Here is a 12,137-nt window from a genome sequence, read left to right on the forward strand (position 1 = left end):
CCCCCAGACAATTTTTAGAGGTTGCTCAACCACATTGGAAGACAGCTAGAGTTCCCTTGGAAGGTGTTGTGTACACAATTACATCTAGACTCGGATAGCAGCCATCCGATTGTTGAGACCAGCATCCGGAGTTGACGGCTTCTACGAATGCTCCCGCCAAAGTGGAGTAATGGAAACTGTGTTCAAAGAAAGGCCGTAAGGTAACTTTTGGACGAACCCAAATACGTTCTAACTAAAAAGGGAGAAAGGAAAGATCGTTCAATCAGGAACAGATCAAATGATCAACCCTTGTGTACGTCACTACTAATATTTGACATTAGCATGATGCAAATCAGTTATTGTCGTGAGTCTGGCAAATTTTTAGTACAAATATTTTCTGTATTTTGGTAACTGCATTAAAATAGGTATCTAATTATTATTTTTTTACCTCCGTATTATATATTTTATTTTAGAATTTATTATTAGTTTGAATTGGGCCAAAATGGATTAGTCCAACATGTCCCAATTAAGTGGAATCGACTCTATATGCCTATAAGCCTATTTCAGAATAACAGTTTTATTCTAACTGCCATAAACAAAATTAAATTTTTTCCATTAGTCTAAAATACATCAATATTGGCAAAACTGAAAGAAATACTCACTGGAGACGACGGTAGGCTCTGTCTGATTACACGCAGGCTGAATTTCACACGTCGTCGTCGACAAACTCGGTCTGGTCATTTGTTGACTGAACAGGAAAAGAAACCATTTAAATGGTTGGCCCATCATGTATTTCCACAACTACAATGTAATCAATATAAGCAATTGTGTCAGAATTAACTTTAAATAAGTAATACCTTAGTTATAATTCAGTTTGTGATACTCACTTGGATGAAAGCTTCATTAATGCTTTTGCAGAAGCATTTAACTGAAAATAAATAAAATTACCTATAAATGGAACCAATCATCAACTAATCACTTTTTGTTTTTGTTTTGTTTTTTGTCTCTTCTTTTTTCCTCAAATAACATTCTGCAGATCTGACTGAAAAATGATCACATCCATTGTTATCATATTCTTCTTACTGCTGCAACATTTAGTAAGCACTTTATGAAAATGGCAAATGTATTATTTTTAATGTTTAATCAATTTTAAACCTCAATTCTTCTTATGTAAAAAATGTTCAGCTGCTATCTGATGTTTTCTTTTAATTAATTTAAATCATCACATATATGCTTTTGAAAAAGCTATAAATAATGTTACAATTCTGCTTCATTTCATTCAGTGAATAAATGATCACTTACTGTAATTTTGTCTAAAAATGTATTCATTTTAAAATGTTTTTTAAGTATGTAGCCATAATTTTATATGACAAATGGACTTATCTGCCTGCTTCCTTATCCTATATAATAGCTAATGCAGAGAAAAGCAAGTTATACATTTTTATAGTCATAAAAAGTGTTATTTTTCATTTTTTAAGTTTAATGTAAGTTTTAACTGAACAATTGTTTAATGTAGAATAAAAGTCAAATCTAATGTTAGTAAACAATATAATGTACATGTACAAAAGAGGTATAATATATAATTAATACATAACTTTGAGAAGAATCAGGAAAGTCAAAGAAAATAACATTCAAATTTCTATGGACATCATGCCAATAGGTAAATCTGTAGTAAATTATTTTTTCTAGTTTTTGAATTAAATTTTTAAAAGACATTTAATTTCAAAAGCATCAAGAAGTTATTCCAAAGTTTTTCTTACATCATTATTAATTCCAAAAGTCTAAATTTATAAAATAAACTAGTCATAAAACCTTTTGAACTGCATCCATTTTTATTACTATTCAAACATTTTCAGTCATCTTTAATGACCTTTTTCAAGAAAAAACTAAAATCGAATGCTCATTTATTTCAGTTTATTTTATTTAATGCGATGCAGTCAACAAAGAGTCTAAATTTATTATATTAATGTGTAAATGGTAATACAAAGCAATAAAATCATATCAGTATCAAATGAGAAAAATGACTTAACTTCATTTTAATTCATAAATTTCGAATTTCTTCGTAAAATTCAAAGGTAAACATTAATTAAAAACACAAGCTTCAATCAAAATGATTGAAGATGTTTAATGAATTTAACTTTCTAAATTTGTTTTCATAATAAATTTGCATTTATTCTGTACTTTTATACAGTACTAAAAAAAAAAAAATATTTATTTTGGACATATGATTATCGTTTGTGGATTTTCAGATATTTCAGCATTCTCATTTTAAATAAGTGATTGATTCACTGATGGCAAAATAAACATTTTTACAGTGAATGAATCACTTTTATCCAAAAGATAAGACTTCATTATTTTTAATTTTAATTATCATCATATATTATGATTTTGTGAAACATATTTTGAACTTTTTTTTTTAGTTTAATGACAATTATATCAAGATTATGAACACAGAACAGAATACTATGAAATATGATTTCCATGACTTTAAAAATATTAAACTTTTGGAATAATTTAACTGTATTTTTGTATTATTGATTTTCAAAAATTAACAAAGTCCCTATCAATAAATTATACACATTAAAATAAAAAAAATATATATATATATAGAATTATTTATTGTGACATCATCACAATGCTAGGTAGCAATTTTTAATCATATTCTTAATTTATTCAATTTAAAACACATCATACTTTTCCTGATAACAACAGTCATGCCATTCATCTATCTCATCAAAAAATCTCCATTCAGGGAAAAATTTTTTTATTGAATTCATGTGACTTCTGGTCTAGACCAGAAGTTCATATATAGTTAATTGAGGCCTCCTGCCCCTAAACTTTCCATATTTGGTCTTGACTTTCGTCTATCTAACACTGTTCTCAAGATTAAGGAAAGACAAGATAGATGACAGTGGAAAGTTATAGGTCTACAAATCTTTCAAATTACAGCCAAATTTGCAAGCATTAAATCAGGTAAGTCACCCAGATATGAAATTTTTTGCCCTATTTAAGTAAAATGGATGTAATTCAAGATCCATTAGCATTGATCTGATGTTAACATGTTGGATTTGACTTTTTTTAATGTTGGATGAATTAATACTGCATACTATAGATATATATAATTTAATGTAAAGAGTTGTATTTATGTATTCACTGAATTGTATATATTTATCATAATTTCATTCATCTAACTTATTATTTGAGTCTTTATTTGCATACAATGTTTGTTTTTTTTTTAATTCCATCAATGGATGCAAGAGCGGTTTTTCGGTGCATGTTCTGTAATGCTTGTTTGATTTCTATACACAAGTTATATAAATTAAAATTCTGAATACTTACATACTGCTGACAAGTCACCAAATTTACAAAGAAAAATATTAATATCAAATATAATTTAAATGAAAAGATGAAAACATGTGAGAGAAATGAATTCATGATAAAATTTTGCCCAATTACTGGAATAAACTGGCAAAGTAACTGACTACTGTCAGAATTTTACATTACATGTTATGTATGTAAATTATTGAAAGTTTTTGTTATTTGTTTTTTAGTAAATGAAAAGTGTTATGATTTTAACAGTACTTTGTTGTAATTTCATAATGGTATTAATAGAATTCATGTTAATTTAACTAACATAAGCAGTTATTTAATTCTATATAAATTAAAATTATAAAAGAATTTGTTTTGCAAAGAGTTATTTAGTTAAGGAATTATGTGTAAATGAATTTGTCAAGTTTTGTTATTTATGAATTTCAACTAAAGTATGTTAATAGTAACAGAAATTTCATTGGTTCCCAGCTATTAATTAATATTTGAAGCAAAATAATGTTACCACCTGCTCAATTGCCGAGTTTCATTTTCCAGGATATCGATTCCAAGAAGAATCTGATGCATTTGCTTCTTGATTCCTTTGAATGATTTTATATATCAACAAACTGAATTTCTGATGCTATTTATATAGTATTTGAAAAAGTCCTGTTTAAATTTTTAAAATATATATATATATATATATTATAAAATTAAAAATAATGTATTTAAAAGAGAAAATTTATAACTTTCTATTGTTATGACAAATTTCTATTAAATGTTGTTACTAAAACATATATAATAATTTCCATTTATGCAAGTTTTTAATAATTTTTTCAAATACTATACATCTTATCTCCAAAAAATCCATGTAATTTATTCACTTCAGATTTGGAGAATTTGACCAAAAGAAATTTTAAAAAGGTACATAATTATACATTATTATTTATATATTTAAATAAAATTTAAAAAAAAAACTTGAATACAAACCTCTACAAATGAAATTGGAAATATTCCTGATCTCTCTCCAATTTTTCCTTCTGCCCAATTAGAATCAACTTTTCTCATAAATGTTACAGTTTCACCCTTAAAAATTATTAATTAAATAATATTAAAATTAAATTGTAATTACATAATATCTTATAAAATTAATACAGTAAAACCTGTCTTAAATCAAAACCTGCCTAAATGGAAAAGTTCTTCTATGTTAAATTTTATAATAAGTTAAAATCCTAGCCTATGCAAAAATAGAACAGGTTTCTGGATACAAAGAACATAATCTGAATAAAGTGGAAAATTAATTTTTCCAAATAAATAAAATTGCCTCCGGATATAATGGTCATTATACAGCTTAGCAAACTGTATTCACAGAATTATTTAGAACCTTGTTGGAGAAAGAAAAGTTAGGTAGCAAGGGGACACAGATAGAATCTTTGTTAGAATTAACCAGAGGTAGAATCAACTACTTTTAAGAATTGTGAACTTTCAAGAATAGAATGAATTTCTGAGAATCAAGTTCTCAAGAACAAGCAATGAATGTAATTCATGAAAACAATGAGGATAAGGAAGGTAACACAAGTGTTACCAATTTGCCCTATATGGATTAGTTGATAATTAGGCTACAGAGATTGAAGTAAAGAATTAATTATAATCTTGAGATGACAAATCACAAAATAACTTGGTCACTGTATTACTGTAATGTTATTAGAATTTCTGACAGCAGACAAATGCATTAGTTCTTGGTACTCAAGTAGGCTTATTCACTTTGAGGTTATAAAGATCTGAGAATTAACTTGTTTGTATACCTAGCACAAGTCTCAGCAGGCTTAAAACCAGCAACTCCATAAGATTGTATGTAGTCCTTACAAAGACCTACAAAGTTCCCTTCCAGTCATCATCCTGAAAAGACTACTCAACACTGTTCTAGATTTTAGAATATTGATCTGATATCAATGTATCTCAGTATCAAGTTCAATGTGAATATAAAAATTTTGGTTTAGCACAGCCCTAGTGATAATGAAAACTCTAAAAATAAGATAAGAAATGCTTGATGATTCACTTGATAGTGATGAAATGATATTCTGGGTTAATGTAATCAAAGTATATCTTAAATTATTATTTAGAGGCATGTGTTAGAGTCAGGCCTTCTATAATTCTAGGGTCAGAATCAGTGGAACCTCCTAAAATTCTGAGTTGAAGTTAGAGTTGGGGGCTTAGTCTACAAACTCCAGTCCTGAGCAGTATAAAAAGAAGATTAAATAAGTATTAGCTGAAACTCTTGGTTGGGAAAATATAGTGCAGGATTCAGAAAATATTAATGGTAGAATTTGTTAAGTAAGTATTGACCCAAATGTAGTTTCAAAATCCATTAACATGCAAATAGCTTCTGTTCATGTCAAAAGGCTGTTTATGTATATAGTATAATCTCTGAATAGCAGACACCATTGGGACTGAGAAGTTTGTCCACTATTCAGAGGCAAATTCCAGCAGCTATACTGTATTTTAAACCTGGTCATTATAAAGTGAATACAATGGATTACAAAAACATCAAATTTGCATTAGGAATGTGAATATACTGAAAAGTACACATAGTATATATAATTAAAACATACATACAATATATTATTTATTTTTCAGCTGTAAAAATCTTGTTTTAATTGAATCTCATTCAAGTGTCAAATTATGAAGGCAATTTGCTATCCACTTCAAGGGGCGGAAAATATATTCCAAATTGTTATGTTTATATCATCATTTATGATGTAAGCAACTAATAAAAATTGATACAGGAATTTGTCTGCTTTGTAGTTATCAAGTAGGTGTAATTTTCCAACATTTTTGCTTTTTTTAGTAACTGATTTATTAAAAAGTACACTTTAGTCACCACAAAGTTGTTAAAATGGTTAGGACAACAGCATTTGTTTGGTGATAGTTCAAAGGTCGTGCTACAAAGGTGATTTGCCAACCACTTTAAAGTGTGGGAAGATATTCAGTTTTCTTGCATTTATGATCTTAAGTTTCTTTTTCATTACTACTACACTAAGGTTCTTGTCGAATGAATGAATAATTTCAGAAAAATTTATAGTTTTTTTGGTATCATAAATTTAATTCTAACAATAAAAGAGAAGCTTAATGATATTATGTATAATGATAAATGGTGATTAACAACTTAACCAGATTAAACTTCTCCAACAGATAAATAATATTGTTCAACTTCTTATAACCTGCCTTCCTCTCCTATTCCTATTTTAAGCCAGTCTTTATTCAATGCCTATGGTCAAAATTCATCATCTGAAAGAGTATTTTAACTGATTTTTTGTTTTTGTTTTAAAATATTTCGTAAGTAATTAATTTGTTCAGAATATTAAAAGCAGGACATTGCATTTTCATAAAGTCAGTTATGGATGACAATGCCCGTTATTTAGATTGTCTGCTATTTAGAGATTAATATAATAGACGGCCTATTTGAAGAGTCTGGGGATTGTAAAAATGTCCATTAAGTAGAGGTGTCCACTATTTGGAAGTGTCCATTAATGGAGGTTTCACTGTATATACAGTATTTATAATTGAATGATTTCTACATTAGAATTGTGCTCCTTTCACAGTAGACTTTTGCAGGTACTTGATTATATGCTGCTTTGTTCATTAAAAAAAAATTCAATAAAACATTAAATTTAATTTTTTTAAATAACCATTTTATACTTTTTACTAACTACTGTAATTATCTAAATGTGAGATTATCATCAATTAAAATTCCTAGCTCAGTAATTAGCTTATAATCAGGACATAATCATACTTATAAAATAGAAAAGAATCGATCAAACAGGCTGTCATTGTGCAGGCATGACAATGTGTGAACATACTTTGTGAAGTAGCCCTGTCCAGGGTAAAATCTTTAAATGGAAATAAGTGTTCTGTTAAGAATATTGTATTCAGTGAGATATTTGAAAAGTAATATGTAAAAATTACAAACTGATTTAAAATTTTAAAATCTTTATTTCTTTCACATGTAATTTTTGTAAAATTAAGAAAGGAGAGATGAATAGCATTTATAAAAATATTTAGAGATTTTATTCAGTATGAATTTGATTCAAAATTCTAATGATCATGAGATCAAAGTAACTAGCAAGTAATATACTGGTCAAACTGAATATTTAATGGGTTCTGGCTAATATATATAATACCACCAAGAATGTATAAACTTTTTAAATTACATAACAGTACATAAATATGCATAATTATATTAAAAAATCATATGATTTTATTTAAATTTCAATTTTAATTCAAATCACAATTGCAAATTCCATTCTAAAGTAATTTTCAGGATTCTTAATCATAACTACATTATTAATTACTGAATATTAAATTCAGTAACAGTCTTACCTTTAAAAATGTTAAACAGTCTTTATCATCCTTATTATTGGCATGGAAATCATACAGAGCTTTTCCCTGGGGAATGGGAAAATGAAGTGGTACAATGATCTGAATATGTGTAGCTGGAAGATAGCCCAATTTTCCATTTGTTTCTCCTTCATACCAATTCTGATCTATTCTTTTTCTCAGAACAATCATATCTCCTTTTTTAAAGGATAAATCACTATAGAAATAAAAATTTATCATATATAATTTACCATATAATTAGTAAAACAAAGTAAATGTATATTTTATGTATTTATATATATATATATACATACACAATAAGACCCCACTTAATGCAGGAGATGCATTCCTAGACAACAAAGCGCTAAGCAAAACAGAGGTAAATGAGGTCATTTTAACGTAGAGTAAATAGGGATAGGGGAACATGTGACCAAAAATAAACAGATTTTACTTTAATTTTTAAGTTATTTTTATATTAATTTGCATAATAATATATGTTAAATAACACATAAACATATGCACACAGAAATGTAAAGTTCATTTTTTGTGACGAAGGTCCTGACTTTTCTGAAATTCTTGTTCTTTTGCAATAAAGTCATGAAGTTTCATTTGTCACTTTTTCTTTCCTTAAGCAAATGTCAGTAACAAAAGATTGCATCCAAAACGTCTTGTTTCGCTTTTGCACTCCTTTCAAAATATGGATCATTCGCTACGATTTGATCAACGATTCTGGTTATCATTACCAAACTTTTACTAAGGAAATCTGTAGAGAAATTTTTTGGGTTCTTCATTTTCAAAATCTCTATTTTCCAGTTGCACACAAATTCCATGTTCTGCCAGTTCTTGAAGGTCGTTGTTGTTGGCAAGGCTCACACCAGATATGTAACTCCTCAATATCCTGCTTGTCTATATCTCCTAGTCCTGCTGTATCGATTAGGTTGAGTTTGGTCAACTTAATGATACAGCAATAGGCTCTTCTTGTTGAGAATCCTTGGATACCTTCAGCCCTAACTTCTTCCACACTTCGTGCATTTATCTGTTAATTCTTGCCAAGTGAAGTCGATATTTTTTATGGCATCCATGAAGTTATATTTTTTCCAAAATTGCACCAAACAAACATAGATTTAAAGAAAGTACACCTTTTTGCCACCTTTTGCTATTGGTTTGTGCTTGCAAATAATTTTATTATATACGAATCAATGAAATGCCACGATGATTTAAATCAGCATAAATTTTGAACTTTTTTTTAGGCTTCGAGCAGACTGCGTTATATTGAATCAGCATTAAGCAGTCTTACTGTATATATACAGTACAATATTTAGATTAATACATAAACAGTGTAAAACCTCTGGTTGAACCACCTTTACAAAAGACGAAACTCTTCATAAACAGGATTAAACATATACAAACTAAGCTAAAATTAGCATTAGGTGTTGGATTGTTTAGTTATTTATACTAGCACTTAAAAGGGTTTTTTGACAATTCAGCATGACTGCAATGTCCTTCTAACTCTGACAATTAACAGAGGCCAGGGATCATTCAGATGACGTGTATTAACAAATTCTTTTTATTACATACATTTTCGATTGGTAATTTGCCAATCCCTCTCCAGTAATTAGATGTAATCTACAGCAAGAATCACTCTCCTGTTTGATAATCACCTACTACTTAATAGTTACATATTATCATGATATCTGGTCAGTATTACTATGCAATGGATAATTGATTGTCAAACAGGAGGGTGTAATTCTTGTTGTAGATTATATTTATTTACTGAAGAGAGATCAGCAAGTTACCGATCTAAAATGTATCTAGTAAAAACTTTGTTAATACACATCATTTGGATAATCCTTGACCTCTAACCGTCAGAATTAAAAGGACATTGCAGACATGCTAAACTGTCAAAAAACCCCTTTTAAATCACTGTTAAATAATAATTAAACATATATATTTTCTTTAAAATTAAAACATCTCTAACATGTCCAGTTAGTCAAAGGAAACTTTCTGGCTGCAACCACTTACAACTTATCAGTTTGGAAATTCCATATTGTATGCAAAGCAATAAAGGTTAAAGGCTGGTTCTCACCATAACAGAATAATATGGCAGTGAATGGCAAAGTTTTAATGCTGAAAAAGGGACTTCTTATGGATTAAGTGGAGTTCAACTTTAACCATGACAACAAATGGAAAAAGTAAATATCCATCAATGCAAAAGCATCATCTACATTGCTGTTCATTGAAGTTGATCGTCTTATGGTTATATAAATACCATAAATCCTTGACTGTAGACCACAGTCTATACAAGGTTATAACTTAGCCATAACATTCATTCAACTGTCAAAAGCACTTCAAAAGTGATGCTGTTCCCTTTCCTATTGGTTTTATTCTGGAGCTGAACCCCAAAACCTTAATTATAAGTTGTGGTCTGTATATAAGAGCATCTTATCCACAAAAAATGTCAACATTCCTGCACAAGTTTTGCTTCTGAGAATTATACATGAGGACAGTCAAGATTTTAGTATAATCTAAATTGATTAGATAAACTGAACAAAATTTGTTGTTTAAAACACTGTATAACGTGATTATTTTTATCATACTTTTTATTTATTTGCTTTTATTTTATACATCAACCAAAAAAAAAAAAAAAAAAACAAATTTATTAAAAGTACTTACAGAAACAAGAAAGAAATAATATATGGAAATTATATTGAAAGCAAACTTAACTACTGTAATATTTCTCAAATTCTAGAAAATAATTTGTATAATAAAAATTCTAACAGAAGAAAATTCCTCTTTCAATTTCCATCCAATACAAATAATAAGCCTATAATTATAGAAGCTGATGTACTGTACATACTGCAATTGAATGCCCTAAATCCAAACCTATGTTGTAACCAAAATGTTTGACCAGTAGTGATGGAAGACACATCATGCATTGTATTATTGCATTCCCTTATTGCAAAACTTCTATTGAAATAACTCATGTCACCTGAAATTACTGAATGTTGTAAGAGACTTTGTTTTTTGGACATGAGCTTGATAATATGATTACTTAATGTTAACAACATAAATCAAGTAATTTGTTTCAATAATTGACTAAATAAAATAATAAATCTTTAACCCTCTGTAATATATCCATAACTGCCTGTGGATGAGACTCAACTAAAAGTGTTGTAAAAATTTGCAACTGTTGCACATAAAGTGTAAAATTCAACACAACAGCAATTATAATAAAAATATCTTCACAAAAATTCTATTCTTTATATTCTTTGTTCTTTCTTAATCTTTGGACCAATCTCAATTCATTTTTGAGAACCCAATTTTTCTCACCTGTATTGTCACATTGCTTTGTCACCACTAAAGAATGAGAAAATTTAATACTTCCAAATTTGCAACAACTAAAATTTTTGTTTATTTCATAATTGTTTCATTCAATTATCATGACTAATGCCTTTATTTGGTAATACTATTAGATGTTTTTAAATGATAAAGCTTTAAATTTATGAATTTGACATCATTATGCAAGTTGCCGAATTTTTTACAGTCTCCTATTATTTGCAATCCCTTCATTTCTCATATAGAAAACATTTCCGTTCAGACAATCAGCCACAAACTTTGATGTTAATTTTTAAAACTGCACAATTATGTTGCAAAAAAAATAATCAAATTATGCTAATCCAATCTGACAAAAACTAACTGTTTAATCTTAAAACATTTTTCTGAGTAGGACAAAACAATAATATTGTAACTTGATTGATTTCTAACCAAGGAAGTGATTTTTATTGGGGTAATAAAACACTTTATGGTTTGTTTACTTTACAAATGAGTGGAACTCGCCACTCTCCTTTCAACCTCCCCAAAAGTAATAAAGTTTTACTATCCTGATCTTGAAAGAAACATATAGATCTTCAATTACAAAACATGCCTGATATCAATCAGTGGAACTTTACAAGTATTTTATATTGTTAGATAGTATACAAAATTCAGAAATTGAAGATGTAATCATAGTTTTTGATGGAACGTTACAATTCAAATAAAACATTTTGGTAGCCTGGCATCTCCAATAAGCCATGCAAGCAATACTGTTCACATTGAGGAAACATGAGCAACAAAAGGTTAAAATGTCTCAAGGTTAAATTTTTCTAAATAAACATTTGATTTTTAAGTTTCCTATTTTATTTTACATAAGAACTATTACTATAATTTCATAACAGTTTTTAAAGCTTAGTTATTGTTGTGTGGGAACGCCGGGGGGAAGACGAAGTCGTACCCCCTTTTTGTCAGCGAACAGGTCGGCAAGACCCACCCCACTGTCAAGGATGGCTAAATTTATCGTGATATCCCGTTTTATCGGAATCGGTAATGTAATTGTCAGGTCGAGTGGAGGAAGTGTGGGGTCGTCGATAAGAAAAACGGCAATATCTGTAGTAGCAGGACAACACAGATAAGATTTATTTGAACAGAGAATCGATTAC

General features: G+C 28.6%; 1 protein-coding gene across 4 annotated transcripts in view; it reads right to left on the reverse strand.

The window, feature by feature from the left end:
- LOC136981936 (E3 ubiquitin-protein ligase SH3RF1-like) overlaps positions 1-12,137 on the reverse strand; it is a 49,843-nt gene that overhangs the window by 10,908 nt on the left and 26,798 nt on the right. For 2 of the 4 annotated variants that reach the window (XM_067278341.1, XM_067278340.1), the window contains exons 4-7: positions 7,666-7,879; positions 4,276-4,371; positions 867-907; positions 642-727 (exon numbers count right to left, since the gene is read on the reverse strand). In XM_067278341.1, coding sequence (XP_067134442.1) covers positions 642-727; positions 867-907; positions 4,276-4,371; positions 7,666-7,879 — 437 coding nt within the window. Of the gene's footprint in view, positions 1-641; positions 781-866; positions 1,676-4,275; positions 4,372-7,665; positions 7,880-12,137 lie in introns of those variants that run through there. The other 2 variants (XM_067278342.1, XM_067278343.1) reach the window with 2 other exon arrangements.

This window comes from Centruroides vittatus, unplaced genomic scaffold, assembly GCF_030686945.1.
Source record: "Centruroides vittatus isolate TY-2023 unplaced genomic scaffold, ASM3068694v2 contig_799, whole genome shotgun sequence".
Lineage (NCBI taxonomy): Eukaryota > Metazoa > Arthropoda > Arachnida > Scorpiones > Buthidae > Centruroides > Centruroides vittatus.